At 55.2% G+C, this 18,934-nt stretch overlaps 1 protein-coding gene across 8 annotated transcripts in view; it reads left to right on the top strand.

Annotated features, from left to right (window-relative positions):
* Positions 1-18,934, top strand: part of MOB2 (MOB kinase activator 2) — a 78,309-nt gene that overhangs the window by 17,756 nt on the left and 41,619 nt on the right. Inside the window, exon 1 of one of the 8 annotated variants that reach the window (XM_081797574.1) lies at positions 2,105-2,127. The exons of 4 other annotated variants lie outside the window; for them this stretch is intronic. In XM_081797574.1, the coding sequence (XP_081653700.1) occupies positions 2,120-2,127 (8 nt within the window). In that variant the 5' untranslated portion in view covers positions 2,105-2,119. Of the gene's footprint in view, positions 1-2,104; positions 2,128-13,623; positions 13,822-16,246; positions 16,638-16,907; positions 17,065-18,934 lie in introns of those variants that run through there. 3 more of the 8 variants (XM_081797579.1, XM_031036798.2, XM_031036797.2) reach the window with 3 other exon arrangements.

Raw genomic sequence — 18,934 nt, 5'->3', positions numbered from 1 at the left:
CATATGATCCAGCAGTTTCTCTTCTGGGTATTTATCCAAACAAAATCATGATCTTGAAGACATGTCTGTATTCCCATCATCGTTCTAACATTATTCCCAACAGTCGAGGTATGGAACCAACGTGTGTGGGTCGACAGAGAAATGTGGCATCTATACACAATGGAATGCCATTCAGCCCTAACAAAGAAGGAAATCCTGTCATTTGCGACAACATGCGTGACCCTGGAGGGCATTGTGCTAAGTGAAATAAGCCAGATGGAGAAAGACAAATACCGCATGGTATCACTTATATGTGGAATCTAAAAAAAGAAAAAGTCAAACTCAGGAACAGAGTGATAGAGTAGTGCCAGGGGCTGGGGGAAATAGGGAGAGGTTGGTAAAGGGACACAAAATTTTAGGGGGAAAAAAATGCTTATCCTGGCTTTGCCCCTCCTCTTGTTCCTACCTTCCCGAGTCCCTGGACAGCCGCTGGGGAGGATGTGGAGTGGCCCTGCTGGCCTGGGGCCTTAGGAAGGTGTCGGGAGGCTGAGTCCACCCACCTGCCCTGCACTAATGCAGGGGAAGGGAGGGTCCTTGTCACAGCAGCTCAGCTTAGCTGTATCCTAACCATACATGCTAGCCAGTGTAAATATTTGAAAACCATGATTCACACATTTGAACCAATAGAGAGAACAGGGAGCCCAACAACGCAGACTACACACCCCTTTAAGCGCTCAGAGAACATTCACAGACTGACCGAAACCTCAACAGGTTTCAGCCAAGTGCAGCCACCCAGAGTGTGTTCTTGGCCAAAGTGGAATCCAACCAGAAACAACAACGAAGAGAGGCCATCTCCCTATATTTAGACATTAGGATACATACTTTTAAGTAACCAGGGGGACAAAGAATGATTTGTAATGGAAAGTGGAAAATATTTTTAGCTGAAAGATAACAAAAATACTACCGATTGAGATTTGTGGACTGCAAGTAGACCAGAGAGCAGTACAGAGCCTTGGATGCACAGATCAGAAAGGGAGGGGTCACCTGCAGAGTGATCTAAGCCAGAGGAGGTGGAGGGCCGGATGGCGGGGTGGGAGCTGGGAGCTCCGGCAGCTGATGCGAGAGAAACTGGATCTTCAGCAGAGTCATCAAGGCCAGAGTTTGATGTTTTAAACATAGGGATAAAGTGAAAATCTCTGGCAAGACTGTTCAAGAGAGGGCGCCTGGGTGGCTCAGTTGGTTAAGCGACTGCCTTCGGCTCAGGTCATGATCCTGGAGTCCTGGGATCGAGTCCCGCATCGGGCTCCCTGCTCAGCAGGAAGCCTGCTTCTCCCTCTGACTCTCCCCGATCTTGTGCTCTCTCTCTCTTTCTCATTCTCTCTCTCAAATAAATAAATAAAATCTTTAAAAAAAAAGACTGTTCAAGAGAGGAAAAAAGAAGATCCAGAGAATCTTTGTAATAAAGCATGCTAGGTCAACTGCATATCCATATAGTAAAAAAAAAAAAAAAACAAAAAACTTTGTCCGTACTTCACACCATACAAAGAATAATTGAGCCAGGAAGAGTGTAGATATAAAAGTTCTAGAGCCATGCATGGTCACCAAGCACTTCAGGTGTGTGGAAGTGTACGACACCTAGACGTTGGAAAAAAATAACGTAAAATGTTTTTATGTCATCTATGACACGTTGACGATAACTTGGGCAGAATTAGTAAAAATTAATTTCACCTGTTTCTTTTTACTCTCTAATGTGACTTCTAGAAAATCTGAAATTATAGATGTGGCTGGTGTTTGTGACTTGTGGTGTATTTCTCTCGGACGGCACTGTTCTGGAAGATAACACAGAAGATGCTATTCTTGGCCTTTGGGTTAAGAACGGTTTTCCTGAATAGGGCCAGGAAGTGCTGATCATAAAGGGAAAGAGAATTTGGTTTACATTAAGACTAAGAAGCTCTGTTTATCAAAAGATAGCCCCGGAAGAATGAAAAGGCCAACGCCCCGGGGAAACGTGTGGCCCGCGGCACAGGCGAAAGGGGCGCAGCCAGACCTCAAGGAAGAGCAGGAAACAGGCGGGAGAGTCCTGGAGGGGGGGCTGCCCCAAGGCTCTGCACTGCACATGGCAGACCTCCTAGGTCTGGTAATGGTCACGTAAGTGGGTGACACACAGATCGGCTTTCCTTTTAGCCCATTTCCCCTTAATGTGTATGGTGGTGGCCGGATGTGTGGGCAGACCATCCACCTCGCCAGGCCTGCCCGCAGTGCTGCTCGTCTGCCTTTCATTTGAATATGCTTATTATTATTCTTTAATTTTTTATTTTTTGGGGGGGAGGGGCAGAGGGAGAGAGGATCCCAAGCAGGCTCCATGCCCAGCATGGGGTCCGACGTGGGGCTCGGGCTCACGACCCTGAGATGGTGAGCTGAGCTGAAATCAGGAGTTAGACACTTAACCGACTGTGCCACCAGGGCACCTCTTATTCTTTTAAATCCTACCTCCTCCTAACCCCCTCTGCTTTGGGAGCTATGCACTCACGTTCCTTTCTCCTAGAGGTTACATACAGCGCAGACCCTAAACTTAATGCCTGATGCTAATGAGCCGCTTTGTCCCCCTCCCTGCAGCACCCAGACCTCAGACCCTTGTGCGGTCGTGGGACTCGTGTGCACTCACGGACACGCTCATTCACTTAATACGTTGTAACCCCGAAAGTGTTATCTCTGGTTCATATGCTTGGTAATTATTTAGATTTGTGTATTTTCTTTTTTTTTTTTTTTAAAGATTTTATTTATTTATTTTTTAGAGAGCGAGCGAGAGAGAAACAGCATGAGAGGGGAGAGGGTCAGAGGGAGAAGCAGGCTCCCCGCCGAGCCGGGAGCCCGATGTGGGACTCGATTCCAGGACTCTGGGATCATGACCTGAGCCGAAGGCAGACGCTTAACCATCTGAGCCACCCAGGCGCCCTGTGTATTTTCTTGATAGCAGATTTCTGTGGATCTGCTGCTTTTGTTGCTCCCTTCCATTGCTGGTTTTCTCCCTCCTGAAGGATTCCCTTCCATTTTCTTTCTTCAGTGTTGGGCCACTGGTGAGGGGCTCCCCATCTTTGTTGGCCTGAAACTGCCTCTGTTCTTGACACATGTTTTCACTGCATGGGGCAGTTTTGCTTGGCTTTCTTCCTGCCCATTTTAGATGTCTGTCCACTGGCTTCTGGTCCCTGGTGTTGCTTTGAGAACCCGACTGTCCGGGGAGCTCCTGCTCCTCTGGACGTGAGCCGCTCTCCCACCCCCAGCTGCCGCTGTTTAGATTTTATTTGCAGTAATTTTACAGTTAGAGAGGTTGCAAAAATACTTTCAGTACTTTCTAACACTCCACCCAGACTCCCAAACATCACACTCAGGTGTGCGCTCTCGTTCCCTCCCTCTACCCTGCACCCCTCCCCTCCCCCCCACACATATTTTTTTTCTTAATAGTTTGAGAGTGACTTGCTTCTTCAACCCAAAATAAGACAGAACATATTTTCACGTGAAGGCGCTTAGCCGCACTGCACTAAAGGGCGCAGTAAAGGAGGCCACTGGCTCTGCCCCACTCAGTGTAGCTGAGAAACAGGATCTGAAGTCACTGGATAAGAGCCACAGGGAAGGGGGAGGCAGAGGTGAGGGCGATGTGGTATCGGGGTGAGAAACAGTCCAAGGGTGGGGCACCTGGGTGGCTCAGTCGGTGAAGGACCCCAGGGTCCTGGGATCAGGCCCCGCGTCGGGCACCCTGCTCTGCGGGGAGCCTGCTTCTCCCTCTGCTGCTCCCCCTGCTTCTGCTCTCTCGCTCTCACTCTCTCTCCCAAAAAATAAATATAATCTTTTTTTTTTTTTAAAGATTTTATTTATTTATTTGAGAGAGAGAGAATGAGAGACAGCATGAGAGGGAGGAGGGTCAGAGGGAGAAGCAGACTCCCCGCCGAGCAGGGAGCCCGATGCGGGACTTGATCCCGGGACTCCAGGATCATGACCTGAGCCGAAGGCCGTCGCTTAACCAACTGAGCCACCCAGGCGCCCCGCAAAAAATAAATATAATCTTTAAAAAAACACAAAACAGTTCAGGGCTTGCTAGCCTCTGAAGCCCGTGGAGCAGAGTCCAGGCGGGGGCGGGGGGCCTGGAGGGCCAGGTCTCTGGGGGTCAGCAAGCTGGTCTGCTCTCCAGAAGCCTCACTGACGTGGAGGTGTGTGTCCACCCTCTAGCTCCTGAGGCCACAGAGACCAGACCCTTCCTGGGAGGCAGGGAAAGGGAATGGATGGGACCTGTGGGAGAAGTTTGGTGGCCGACTCTGGGGTCAAAGGCACAGTAACACACAAAGCAGTAGATGTTCCCAGATAAGTGCATTCGTTGCGTGTTTGTCACAGCCTGGGTCTCCTCCGGGAGATTTTTAAAGCCACCTTTATTAATGAAAATCAGTAGGATCCTTGCTTTTCATGTCTCTGCTGCTCAGTAGTATTTTGTTTCAAGCTGTTGAGAAAGAACATCAGATCTCCTTTGCTGCTCATCTGCAGTCATCCCTCTGGCTTTTGTGTTGCTCACCTCAGCTGTGAGGTTGGAGATGCTTGAGTCTGGGCAGTGCAAAGAGTGGAAGGAGTCGGTTGGGACTTTCTAGAGCTCGTCTTTGCTCCAATGAGCTTCCTTTTCACCATGACCTTAGGTGAACCTGGGCTCTGGTGTCCCTTCCTAAAACAAATCTGTTCTTAAGTCGTGAGGCCCATGTGAAGCCCTGTGGTGTTCCCCCTACAGATTTCCGGAACTCTCGCCGGGCCCCACCAGTAGCCTCCCCCTCTCCTGGGGCAGCGTCCGCATCAGTGCCACAGCCTGTCTTCCGTTTCCCCACCAAGGTGGCCGAGGCTGCCCAGGACAAAAAGGTTCCAGGTCCCAGCCCCAGTGTCTTGCTCGGGTCCCGTGGTGTGCTGGGTTCTCTCCAGCCTCTGTTCCTTTCTGTCGGCTCCACTTGCTGGCCATCCCCTTGGAGGCAGGGCAGTGAATTCTTGGGTACCGTGTCCCAGGGTCTCTAGGGCTGGCCCAGGGTAGGTGCCCGGCGGTGCATGTCCCGTGGGTGCACAGAGCCCCATGCACTGGGCCGCCTCAGCCTCCTCTGCTGCCTTCACCCAGCCTCTCGCCAGGGACCCCAGGCCCCGGGGAGCACAGACCTGCCTGACCACATCTGTCTTGGAGGGGCCCCCGCAAGGGCATGGGGCTCCTGGGTCGGGCTTTAGTGAGAAGAGCCCTGAGGCTGCTTTCTTTGTGCATCCTGTGTGGAGGTGAGTCACCCAGGCCCCTGCAGAGGTGTCTGAGAGGCTGGGGCCTGGGGCATCAAAGCAGCCACTTGGTGAAGGGAGCTGTGGTTTGTAGTGGGCTACTGTGGCAGCTCAGGATACCGTGGCCGTGCCTTCTCCGGCTTGCTGACCCACCCCGGGTGACTGGGGATGCCGCCCTGAAGCCCTGATGCCCGGGAGACGGAAACAGACCCTGAGCCCCGTCAGAGCGAGTGGACAGATGAAGGGACGGGGCCCTGCCTGGCCACTGAGCACCTCCTCCTCCCGCACTCCAGGAGCAGGAGGGTGCTGGGCCCAGCAGAGAGGATGTCCTTCCAGGCCATCCTTGCATGGGGTCTGGCCTCACCTCACAAGAGGTGATAGGTTCTGGCAGTGGCCATGGGCAGGGAGGGAGTGCGATTCAGGACACATCTGGTGTCAGGAGTCTCTCTTTGTGCTGGCCAGAAAACCTCCCTTTGCAGAGCCCAGCCTATGCGTGGTCCCCACGTGCCACTGAGGTCGGGGTTGGGCACAGGCTGTTGTTTACTTGGTGTCTTGTTTCTCCTCATTAGGTGAGAGGGAGAGAGCAGGTGGTGTAGACACATTGCTGAAGGTCGCGTGCCTGTGTCCAGGCAGCCTGGAGCGCAGCGCTCTGACCACAGACCTCCTGTCGATGACTTGGTTACCCCAAGATATCCCAAATCAACATAGGAAATTCAGGATAAATGCTTGATTTTTCCCTCTGTTTACCAGCTCTCAGAATTAAGGAGTTGATTCCCTAGCATCTGCTCTGGGTGGCCGGCAGGGTTTACAGTCCTACGTGTTTGAAGAAGAGTTTATGGATTAAAGCAGTCTTGGTCTTTGAGTCCAGGCGCACCAGCCGCTCATGCGCCTTTCTGGAGGGAACAGCGAGGCCTGGTTCTACGGTTAAGCTCCTCTGCCTCAGGCGCTGAGTCTCTCTAGTTCTGATGTGTCAGCACAGTTCTCTCATGGCTGCTTGTATTTTCCTAATTGTTAGAAGGGCTTTGAAATTGTGAGTTACGGTTTTTATCTTGAGGGGCAGGCGTCTCATGGTGCAGAGCATCCTTCCAGTCCTGGTCGCTCCTTCCGTCCTTCAGTGACCAAGTACAGTTCACCCACCACCCTTTCCTGTTGACCTCTTTCTAATTAAGTAAAACAAGTTTTCTTGTTTGGTTGGGCTTTTTAAATTTTGTTTTGGTGGTGTGGGGGGAGCACCTAAAATGTCTTTTTTTTTTAGTTTCGTGCGCTAGAAGTCCCCCTCTTCTGTTGTCTGGATTAGCCTCCTCGCTGCTTCTGTCTGAGCCGAGTCTTCTGTCCTCTGTCCAGGCTCCGACTTGGAAAGGAGCTGTGGTTAGTGTTTGTGAGACGGCTCTGCACCGTCAGACCTTGCTGCACTGGGGCCTGGGGGCTGCAGACTGCCTCCCGCCTTGGACTCCTTTCCCAGACTGGCCTGCCTTGCTTTCCAGGGGCGCCTGCTGTCGACAGTGGGCTGACTCCCTGTTACTCAGAGAGCCTGGTGGCCTCCCCCTTTTTCCCCCTGTGGCACGGTGCTGGCCCGTTTTGTGACTGTAGTCCAGACACTGGCCCCGAGACGGAACCCGGCAGCAGCCTGCTCACAGCAGGTCGGCAGTGCCCACCCCACCTCCTCAGCAAGGTTGAGTGGACTGCTCTGCCCTCCACTGCAGTCCGGGGGGCTGTGTGGCCTCACCAGCAACCCCTGGGCCCAGGCTGGCCTCTGGGAAGGAGAATCCTGGTGCTGTTGTACCTGGGAGTGCGGAGTGGACTCTGAGTGGCTCTCTCCTGGGTGTGGCAGGGTAACATTGGTCATGACATCCTTGGCCAGTTATTTATTAAATCATACAATAAAATGTGAAGAACAAACCAATTGTGCGTTCGCCCTGTGATATTCCTCGTATGTTTCCGTATGAGCTCTCTGAGGACAGCAGCACAAGGCAGTATCCTCCTCTGTCCTGTGGAGGCTTTGCGGGACAGAGGAGGAGCCCTGGGTGGCTGTCCCCTTGCTGCCCTGCTGTTGGTTTTGGCTCGCCCCTCCTGTCTCAGCTTCCTTCTTTCTCTGCCTGTGAACAATGGTCTAGCTTCCCTCCCTCTCGCTCTGCTTGGGGCAGCTGTTGGGAACACAGCTTCCTAACCTGATGGAGGACGGGCCCTGGGTTTGCGACACCAGGATTTCTGATCATCTGTGTTGGGGAAAGACTCAAGCAGGATCACCTGGGTTAGGGGCCAGATTTGGTTATCAGAAAGGACCTGATCCAAGGAGGCCAGGAGCTGGGTGCTGGGCTCAGAGCAGAGAGAGCAGCTGCCCCAGGTGCCCACGTCCTGGTGCCAAAGCACAGAGTGGCAGATCCCAGACTTTTACTGAGCTGAGGCCACCTGAATGAAAGGCAGAGTGTTGTGCTTCCTGATAACCACTTAGGAGGGAATGAGGACACGGGAGGAAGGGGCCTGGGCCCTGGGTAGCATCCCCTCCCTGAGCATGTGGTGTTGGAGCCTCAAGGCTCCACAGCCTGTTGGATGGGCAGAGTTCCAGGGATGGGGAATGCAGTCATGGGATGATGCTTGAGGGCCCCCGCAGAAGCAGGAAGGAAACCCACGGGTACCTCGACTGCAGAGCTGTCTAGGAGTCTGGGTGGTGTTGGGGTATCTGTTCTGTAAGACATGTTTTGGAATAACTTCTGTTAAGTGAAGTTTTGAATAACTGTCTGGAGCAGAATTTGAAAAGCAGCTCTAAAAATAGCAGACCTCATTTAAAGTTTATGGCCAGCTTGTAAAAACACCGGTTCAGTGAACACACTTAACTGCGTTGCGTTTGAAAAGCATTTTCCATCGGTTTTATTTGTAAGCGTGGTTTTGTTTTTGTCTGCCCAGCAATCCCTTTTCCTCAGGACTGCTGCCAACCCATGCGTGCTTGCTGCTCTTGCCGCCCGGAATGGCCTCTTCAGCAGAAGGATGTTTTGTTGTTCCCAAAATATGTACACCTTCCAGTAGATGGGTCTCAACAGGTGGGCTTGCCGAGGCCCTGTGTCCCACACAGATCATCCCGGATGATAGGCCAGACGCAGCAACCATTTGTCCCAGAACACTCTTTTGAAACTTTGTGATCATGAAATTCATTTTATAATGTGACTTAGAATACACTGTGTGTGGTCTGTGTGTGTAACTGAAACAGACTAGTCTGGTGCACTCGCCAGTGGTCATTTCTGTTCTGTGTTCTTTAAAGATCTGACCCAGCAAGGCAATTTTACAACCCACATTAGTGGGTTCAGCTTACAGTTTGAGAAACATAGTTCTAGAGTCCTTTCCACTTTGAGATAAAAAGGAAGTGGAAGAAAAATCACACACACAAGGAGATCTGTTTAAAATGTGAGAAAATGCAGGCTTACTAACTCAGAACTGTTTCCTAACGAAAAAGGACCTTGTACTTTAAAGGAGGAGACAGATGGGGACGATCCTGTGAATGGAGTGTGCTGAGCACTCGCAGGAGTCCGTGCGTGGACCCTCGTGTCGCACCATGGAGGGTGTGCACCGCGTGCGCGTGCGTGGTGTGGGGACCGTACACCGCCTCTTGGAAGGGCTGCCAAGTTAGCGATCTGTGCCATGTGGCTGGTTGGGGTGGGCCAAGGCTCCCCACCGCCACCGTGGGGGTGGGGTCCTAAAGTCAGTGCTGTAGGGAAGAGCGTGCACCCAGCACAGCCTCACCCTGGGTCGGGGTCCCTGGCTCTTGAAGTACCAGGACCTGGGCTTTTCACCGCAGTGCCTGGTTGTTGCTGGGCTGCAGAGGGCAGGATGTGGGTTCCCATGTCCCCTGCTCTCTCTGTGCCCCTTCCCAGGCAGCTCCCTCCACTCCCTGTCCCCAGCTCACCCTGGAGCCTCAGCAGGCCCAGCAGCTTCTGCCTTTCATTTCCTCTGCTTGTGGGGACCGAGTGATGAGGCCGTGGTCAGCAACCAGAGTCAGGACTCCTTGGAGAAGATGAGGCCCTCACATTGTTAGTGCAGGTATGATTCTCTGTCGTGACCATCCAGCTTTCAGTGAATGTGCAAAGGCTTTTCTCAAGCAGGACAGTCTTGCCTGGCATCCCTCCGTGGGCCAGGCCTTTCCCCCAGGTGTGTGTGGTGCCTGCCTGGAAGCGGGGGGTCCCTCCATGCCTGGGTGTCTGGCCCTGAGGGCAGAGAAGTCCCTGCCATCAGCAGCGGGTAGCCGCCAGCCGTGTAGGTGGCCCCAGTGCCAGAGCCAAGTCTTGTTCTGCAGTGGGGGCGGCTCTTCCTCCTTTTGGGGGTGCTCAGGATGCAGAGCCTTGCTGGGAAGACATCAGCAGAGCAGCGAGCTGCCTCAGGCCTCTGCTCGGGTGCAGTGTGAAGGGGGATGAGAGCAGCAGGAAGGGTTGGGTGGGAACGATTCCCATCTCCGCTTCGGTGGAGGGCCTTTCCAGGGAGGGTTTGCTGTTATTCTAAGAGCTGTCCGAGAATGGAGGAGCCAGCGCTCCCCCCGCTTTTGCTAGGCGTTCATAGCGAGTCGCTAGGGGTTATTTCTAGACGTGTCATTTTGGGCTCTTGAGAGGTCTTTGGAGGACTTCGTGGGCCCCTTGTCTTCCCACGACTGTGAGCCTTGGACTCTTCTCTGGCTGTGCCTGTGCCCTGGCTGGACCAGGCTCGCTGCCTCCTACGTGTCCCAAGTTCCCGTCCTGTGCCTGCTGCCCCGCGTGTCTCCACCCATGTGGCCAGTCTTCAGCTCAGACTCGGTGTGTCTACAAGCGAGCTCCTTGTTTCCCCGGCCAGGTGCCCCTGTGGGCCTTCTTTCAGCGAGTACTGCTCGTTGGCCTGCTCAGCTGCAGCCGTGCGTCTCTGGTTTCTCTCCTCCAAACCTTGGGAGGTCAGCTCTACCGCCAAGGCACAGCCCAGGTCTGCTGGGTTCTGGCCATGCACACGAGCCCTGTGGGCACCTGGCGTCTTGCTCCTGGGCCGCCTCCATGGCATGGCATCGTGGCTGGCGCCCTGCTGCGTCTCCCCCTCTTCACTGGAGGGCCTTCTGTGGCAGCACATCGGCCGTGGCATGGCCTCCAGGGCCTCCTGGGATTCTGCTGCACCAGACTCCGTGGCAGCTTGTGATTCTGGACTCTCAGGCCTTCGCCCCCTGCTCCGCTCTGCCCCGCCGCTCTGCTGGCTTCCTGCCTACTGCATGGCCGGCTCCTCTGTGCCCTGGGGTCTTGGCACTTGCTGTTTCCTCCATACCTTTGCCTGGCTTGTCCCTTTACATCACTCAGGTCTCGGTGCGGATGTACCCTCACCAGGACGTTGTCCCTGACTTCCTGCTTCCAGTAAACTCTCCCTCCCTGCCCCAGTCATCGCCCCCTTTCTTCACCCTTCTCCCTCCGTGGCACGTATGAACCGGAGAGCACCAGAGTTCTCCAAGTGTGTCTCCATCCCTGGAAACATCAGTTTCCGGAGGCGGGGATGTAGGCTGCAGAGTGTAGCGGAAGGTGACACAACATGACTGGCTTGGCCGCGTTCCTGACACCACAGCAGTCCCAGCACAGTGTCTGTAGTGCTTAGTGCGGTGCAGGCGGAGTGAACATCAGCCGGCCTGTTGGTCCCCTGCAGCCCTGCCCGGACCTCCCTGCTGCTGTGCATCAGCCTGTGGGTGGCCGGGCCTGCAAAGGCCTCCCTTCACTGCCAAGGCCGCCAGTCTGTGTGCCGGGGCCAGGCCCCCATGGCGAGTCTTGCCGGCTGAGCCGCCCTTGGCACTCCCCCAGGCAGGGAGTGGATGGTAAGAGGGGCCTCGCCAGGGCCCCTGGAGCCAGGGCTCCATCCCAGCTGTGGCTGGTACCAGTCGAGACCCCGCCGTGGATGGGAGTGGTGACGGCATCCATCTCGAGGCAGAGCTGCAAGCAGCAGAGAGGCTGTGTGGACCGTGCTGTGGACGGGGCCTCCCCACGGCGGAGCTCCTCTGAGGCACGGGCTGCCAGAGGGTCCTCTGGGCTGGGGGTGATCCCGAGGAAGTATGCTTAAACCTGTGAAGTTTAGGCACTGGGGGGTGATGAGTTCTGAAGGACACAGGAGGCGTGGGGCGTGGTGGGCAAGAAGGGCGTGAGTGGGTGCTTCCCGTGAGGCCGGAGGGACAGGTTTCAAGGTGGCTCTCAGAGGTGAGGCCTGTTTTAAGCACATCAGAAAGCCTTCAGAGGGGCTTAGCGTGGCCCCGTTGTGTTTTCCCACGACCCCTCCAGGTGTCGCAGGGAGAGGATTGTGTTGCCAGGACCTCATGAAGGAGGCCAGTTAGGACACCTCTCAGGGTCCCAGCAGGTGTCAGGATCCGCTTGGGGGGACTGAGGTGGGGATGGAGATGACAGTGTGGCAGGCGCCCTTGTTCCTACCCTCCTCAGTGCATGCCTTCAGGGGTTCTCATAGTGGCCCCATTTTATGGGTGACAGAAACAGGCACAGAGTGGGTAGGAAGCTGCCTGAGTTACTAGGAGCCTGGGTACTGGAGTTCAGCCCGGCACAGCCATGCTGCAGCCTGTTCCAAGGTCCTCTCGCTGGGTTTGAGAATTAATTGAGGGAAGTGACAGTGGGCTTCAGATTGGGGGGGAAGATGGGGGCCAGGCACCGCATGGACATGAGCGGGCAGGGCACGGCCTTGTTACTGAGACGCAGGCGTGCACGTCTGGTTGTCCTTCGGGGTATGGTGAGTTGGAGGTGCCCTGGTATGTCCGTGTGGTGGAGCTGAGGTGTGAGGTGGGCCTGGGGAAGCCTGGGCAGGGGGAGAGGAAGGGAGGATGGAGGGAGAAGGGCAGGTGCAGGGCTGGGCTCCAAGGAGCTGGGTGCTCGGTTGGGAGGAGCTGTGGGGAGCACTTGGTGCGTGGGGGCCTGCACTCACTGGACCGGACCGAAGAGTGTGGGGCTGAGGGTGACCTTAGCAAGAGCTGCTTTGGTGTGTGTTGGGGGGCAGGGATGGGCGAGCGAGTGTTTGAACCTCAGGGAAGGTCAGGAGGTGGAGCCAGGGAGTGAAGACGTGATTTTTCAGAAGCTTGGCGATGAAGGGCTGAAGACAGTGGGGCTTGTTGGGCTGGCTTCCCTACCGGGCACTTCTCCCTGTCTCCTTTGTCTTCCTTGCGTTTCTTGGCATTTTTTCTTGCGTCGTTGAGAACCGCACGAGAGAATGAGCTATATTAGAGGTGTTCGCACCTTGCCTGCCTCACGAAAGTTTGTCTGGATGCTCTGCTGTGTGCTGTTGCATGTAATGCTTTTCTTCTTCGTAGAAAGAGACTCAAAGTCAAGTCACATATGTGTCACCTTCCAGCAGCAGAGGAGGAAGATCACCACATCCCATCTCCCCCCGCCCACTTCCCTCTCAGGGGCACACCCACCCCTAGATCTGGACACGTGGAATGTTCTCTCCTGGTTTTGTTTGTTTGAAACAAAAACGGGGTGACTGTATTCTGGACGTTGCTTCTGGTGCCATGGGCCTCCCGCCCCGCCCCCCAGCCTGTGTGACTGTTGATCTCAGGTCGGCTGTCGTTCCTGTTGTGGGTGGTGGTTAGGTGGTGGTCATGAGCAGTGTCACAGGGCCATCTTGGCCCATTGTCCTGGCTGCTGATTTTTTACCAGGGGAGTCACCGCTGTCCCCTCCCTTGGTGACACATTCGGTTACCTCCTGCCTGCTCGGTGGCCAGAGGCCTGTTCTGGCGGGGGGTTGCCAGTGTGCTGGGACATAATTCCGCTGTCGTCTGTGTTTCTTTGGTAGTGGGGCTGAGCCTATTTTTATGTCTTCCTCTGACATAAGTTTTTGTGATCTTTCCTCTGACTTGCTCATTGCGGTCTCAGAGTGCTGTGTTGATTGGTGATTCTTATTCACTCCTTTAGCTGTGGTCACCGTGCACGGTGGAGGACTTCCCTCCGGGCGGCTGGACGCAGTGTTACAGAGGTGGCGAGACCGTGGACGCAGCTAGTGCTTGGTGCCCTCTGTTTGCCTTGCTCTGGCCACTGCATGGCGGGAACACTCCAGTTTCCTGCTCACGGCCATGCTCGCCGGAGGCTTTCCCTTGTCACCTCAGTTCTGTTAGTTTCAGAGACCGTCCCTCGCAGGGTGTGTTCAGAGGCCCAGGCACCCTCCTCTCCTGCAGCCAGCCTTCTTGTGCCCCGGGGATATTCGGGAGCTGTGGTCAGATGCTCCCTCGGGACACACTGGAAGAGGAGGCCCAGAGAGGTCGAGTAGCTGCTGGGGATTGATGTGCCCACTCCGCTCTGGAGCCCACCAGCCCACTTGCCAAGGCCTCTGGCAAGCTGACCCCACTCCTGCCCCCCCGCCCACCTGCCTTCCAGACCTCCTGACACGGGCTTGAGCTGCACACCTGCTGTGTTTCTGAGCTGAGGGGGCGTTTGCGGTGGAGAAAGCAGGTCCAGACCATGCGGCCCGCAGTGGGACTTAGTGGCAGCTTACTGGGACTTGGAGCAGGACGAGGGTTTGAAGGAGCGGCTGTGAGCAGAAGGGGCCGGTGTCCACCAGAGGGCGCAGGTGATCGTGCAGGTGGGTCTGGGGCCAGATGGTCCCCATGAAAACGAGTGGGGTCACAGTGCTGGAGAGAGCCACTGTGTGTGTGTGTGTCTGTTACGTTATGTTACTGGTCCTTGCCCTGCTGCCCCACATGCCTGCTGTGGGCTCCTGGGAGCCAGAGGGGTCCTGTGGGTGCACACTGGTGCAGTGTCCTCCCCGGGAGCCTGGAACCGACCGAACGCTTGGTGGAAGTTGCACTGCAGAATAGCCAGCCTGCCTCCAGAGTGCACGCACCTGCCCCAAGGACGAGAGGCCTCAGGGCGTGCTGCTGCCAGCAGGACCACCTGCACGGTGGCTCACCTGCTGTCCCTGCCCCTCCCCCACAGCCACAGGAATGTCATGTACTCCTACGTCTGCCAGCGCTGGGGGGCATTGGCAGTTCGGTCTTGGACTCTCTGCCAGATGAAAAAGGTCTTTTATTGTCCTCCCTGGTCCACCTTTGAGCTCGTTTATTTTAGCCCCCTCCCTCCCCCCCCAGTTTTGTTCGGGAGATTCTAGGCAGCCTGTGACTACCCCCTGCCTCGTAGCACCTGTCAGTGTGGTGGTCTTCAGGGGAACATGTCCATTTTGTGCTTGTGTTGGGTTCCCCGCTGGGCTCTGAGCTCTGCAGAGCAGGTGCGTGTTCGTCCCTGGCTGCATGCATGTGACTAGCCGTGTCTGGCTCATAATAGGTGCCAGTGTTTGAGTACCTTTCTAAGGGGGCACCAAGAGGAGGGGTCTGCATTTTGCCACATGGTTGACCTTGAGTTAAGTATTTGCTTTTCAGGGTTCTTTTTTTTTTTTTTTTTTTAAACAGAGATAGACAGCGTAAGTAGGCAGGCGGCAGACAGAGGGAGAGGGAGAAGCAGGCTTCCCGCCGAGCAGGGAGCCCGATGTGGGGCTCGACTCCAGGACCCTGGGATCATGACCTGAGCCGAAGGCAGACGCTCAACCGACTGAGCCACCCAGGCGCCCCCAGCTTTTCAGGGTTCTTCATGAAGATAGTAACCCTGTTCAAAGCTTACTGTCCACTCGTGCCCACTCTCCCATGAGGGCCTGGGGCCAGGGGCCAGGTCACTGCCAAGATAGGAACTCTGCCTGTGGCTGCAGTGGGAGGTGGGGTAGGGACCTCCCTGGGCCACACAAGCATTCTCCACGTGGTTTCGGAACTCTGTGCAGGTGGACTGTGGATAGCGGCAGTTGAGGCTAGTCAGAGGGGACCCCCTTCCTGAGCAGGCATGTTGAGCCTTCCCTGCCTGCCACACTCCTGCTGTGCAGATGTGAGACCCAGTTAGCAACCTCAGCCAGGCTCTGGGTTGAGGGTCCCGACAGGTTTGACAGGTCTGTGCTTTGCCCTTGGCCTCTGAGCGCACCTCCCTGGAGACAGCGGTGTCTGTTTGGAAGCCTTGGGCCAGGAATGGGGTATATAGCCCATGTCCTTGGACAGGGAACAACTCGCTGACCCTCAAGGTAGGGTCAAGCCCATGGTGTTCTGACTGTCTGCGCATACGGGACAGAGGGAGGGGTTATCCCGAGGTGCGGACTGGGCTGCCTGGGGGAGGCCAGCAGGGTGCATTTCCCCTGAGGCTGGCCGGCCCTACCGCTGAGTACAGGTGCGTCCAGGTGGGGCAGGGGCTGCCTCTGTGAATCCACTGAGCTGGGTGGAAAGTCCTGCTGACAGATGAGTAGGACTGACAATGCCAGCAAGCTCCTTTTTGTGCCGGAGGCCCTGGGCCCCACACGGGACCCAGGGAAGGGCATGGACCAGCACTAGCCAGGCTGCCCAGACGCCTCACCACTCCCCTCTCAGACACATGGAGAAGTGGGTGTGGCCTCAGTTGGTAGGTGCTCCTGAGGGTCTTTAGGAAGGGGAGAGCATAGTGGGTTCTCGAGGGAAGGGGAGCCAGGAGCCATCTGCCTGCATTCCGGGTTGCACTTGGCCCTGATGCCTAAATAGGACACACTGGACTTCTGCATGGACCCTGTTCCCTCCCCAGCCCTGCTGAAGTGAGAGCCAAGGGAACTGTGGAAAGGCAGAAGCCCTCAGAGACAAAGATGGGGGATGGGATGATAGTAGATGGTTTTGGAACCATCTGGTTTTGGAAGCTGGGACGGCTGCTGGTAGACTGGGTGCAGACTCAGCAGAGCTGAGACCTGGCCGGCGGGAGACCAGCTGTCCTGAGGAAGCTCAGAATGGCTTCTGACTGGTGGAGTCTAGGAACTTCCCAAGGGGTAATTGGAGGTCTGGAGGAGTATTTCAGAAGCGGCTGGACCACCCCCACCCCTCCTGAGGGCATGAGTCACAGGACTATGCACCAGGGGGCACTGTCAGGCAAGGAAAGCCTTGAGAACATCCTACAGCCATGGTGTTGAGATCCCCCTCCCCACTCTCGGTCTGTCTCCAGGACCCCACCCTCCAGGCAGAAGAAGGAGAGTCTGAGCAGCCTCAGAGAGAAGACCTGCAGAGCCTGACATGGGGGCATCCCCCATGCTCCCACCAGGGAGTCAGATGGCCCCCAGTGAAGCACATGGGACCGTCAATGCTTTCTTCGGTGCCTCCTTTGAAATGGGACTGGACAGCCAGGGACCCGCAGACACGTTGAGGAATGCCTGAGCTAGATAGGGAAGGAAGGAAAAGGGCACACACTCTGAGCAAGCACGTAAAGCAGGGCATCACTCATCTCCTCAGAGGCTAAAGACTCTGTGCCCCGAAAAGAGTAGATGCCACAAAAAAGGAACATCCAAAGAATTAAAAAGAATGCTTGGAAATTAGAAATGCAAGAGCAAATTAAAAGGCCAAGGGATAAGAGGTAAGATTGGGTGCATTTCCCAGCAAGTAGAACAGAAAGTCAGGGATGTACCCCGGGAGTGCAAGAGTGTCAGCGCCCGAGCAGCGAGCAAAGAGCCACAGAGGAGTTCCAGAAAGAGCAGGAAGCAGAAGGAGGGTGTTATCAAAGCAGCTCAGCCTGTTTCCAGAACTGCAGGCTGTGAGTTCGCATTGAATAGGCTCATCCGGTGCCCCACACAGGGAATGTCGCTTGTTCCCACAACATTTCAGAACACCAGGGATAAAGAAAGGATTCTGAAAACTTCCAGAGAGAACAAGACAGAACAAAACACCAGGAATCCAAACACAAATTCCAACCCAGAAATGAGAAAATATAGTCTTCAAGATGCTGTCAGAAAAGGATTTCCAACATGGGCTTCACATCAGACAAACCATCAGTCATCTGTGAGGTTAGGATAAAAGTCTTCTCACTTGCATGTTCTGAAACAAAGGATTACTTCCATGCACCCCCTTTTAGGAAGTTTCTGAGAAGACCTGATGCTGAGGGGGAGGAGGGGCAGCCCTGTGGACAGCTGGGGAGCGGGTGTGGTCCGAGTTTGGCACCACCGGGGTGGGACATCTGCCCACAGCTGAAGGACAGGGCTGAGGCTTCGCTGCCGGGGTGGCTGGCAGGAAACCACGGGGAGCATAATGAGGGGCACTTTGGGGTCGTTCAGGGGGGCTTGATCCAGTCCCCCGTCTTGGTTGGGCCCCGTCCTCCTATTCCTAACTTTCCTCATTAATAATTCCTGGCTTCAGGTTTTCAGAAAGCCGCATTAAACCTAGATCTGGGTGAGTGGTGTCAGCATGCCTGTCCCCCCTTTTCACTGTGCGTGCTGCTTAGTTTCTGAAGACGTGTTTTTGGGAAGAGGCAGGAACAGCAGAGGGAGGCTCACCCACAACCCCAGAGGTCACCGCGAGGTGGTTGTAACGGAAGTCCCCTGGACGCTGGTGGCTGCCCTGTCTTCTCGCCCTCGGCTCAGTGGGTCCAGTCGGCCCAGAAGGCCCGGCTGTGTGTGCAAGCATGTGCATGGCGGGGGGCGGGGGGGGGCGGGCAGCATCCATACCTGCCCACTTCTCAGGTTCCCCAGGGCAGTTGGATGAGTGTTGACAAGGGCATGGGTTCTTGTCGGCATTTCTCTCCCTTTGGATACTACCTCCTTGTGCCCTCCACGGCCACCCCCTGTGATGTTGTGCCTACAGAGCCTGTCCTGGGTGCTGCCCCTCCGGTCTCTCCTTGGGCCTCGAGCTCACCTGCTGTACGTGTAGCAGTGAGTTAGTGGTTAGGGTTAGGGCTCCTCCTGAGTGCCGAGCAGTCCGAGGTGTGGCGGCCTCGACAGGGGGCCTGCGTTCTGCAGCTGGTGGCCAGTGGGGGGTCGTCTTCCCATTGTGGCCAGAGCTCCTTCGAGCGCTTCCAGGTCCTCCTGCCCCGGGGGCTAGTTAGGAGGGGCATTGTCCTGGGGTGCCCGGTGCGTGTTTCGCTTGTTGGGAAACTGCCAAAGGTTTAGCTGCGTCTCATTTTTAAAAATCTTTATTAGGATGTACATAGTGACTTTTTTTTCAATTATAAGAGTAAGATAACTGAATATTTGGAGAAATGGGAAAAAATCACCTTTTATCAGCATCTTTTTTGTTGGCATTTTCATGTATGACTTTATCCAAAATTACAGTAACTTTTCTTTCCCCTTCTGATTATATGGGAAATTTCAGTAATGCATAAATTTATAAAGAAAGTGAAATCTACATCAAATCTTGCCCCCAAGGAGCTGCTCCGGGCAACACCTTCTGGCACCTTCCAGTTTCCCTGTGCCGTGGCCCATCCATGCTGGCGCGCACCCCGTGCAGACACACTGCGGCCACGCCGCGCCTTACCAGCCAGGCCCCCGTGGACACGGGCTGAGGCAGGTTCCAGCATCTTTGTTTCAAGCAGTCCTTCTTTCTGTTTCCTTACTTGTAAGTTGTTCTGCGTTTGAGTATTGGTGATAAATTCCTAGAAGTAGACTTTCCAGTCACAGGGTCTTCTCACTGTGCATTCCAGAACATTTTGTGAGGCAGCCTGTGTCTGGGGGGTTCAGGTGAGCCTCCCCAGCACTGGCTGTCCTTGTCCTTGATCAGAAACAAAAAAAATCATCTTGTCTTCTTCTTTTTTTTTTTTTAAAGATTTTATTTATTTATTTGAGAGAGAGAATGAGAGACAGCACAAGAGGGAAGAGGGTCAGAGGGAGAAGCAGACTCCCCGCCGAGCAGGGAGCCTGATGCGGGACTCGATCCCGGGACTCC

This window comes from Leptonychotes weddellii, chromosome 11, assembly GCF_054177405.1.
Source record: "Leptonychotes weddellii isolate Sample4059 chromosome 11, ASM5417740v2, whole genome shotgun sequence".
Taxonomy (NCBI): Eukaryota; Metazoa; Chordata; class Mammalia; order Carnivora; family Phocidae; genus Leptonychotes; species Leptonychotes weddellii.
The sequence above is the reverse complement of the archived record's forward strand: the minus strand, read 5'-3'. Positions and strand labels throughout refer to the sequence as shown.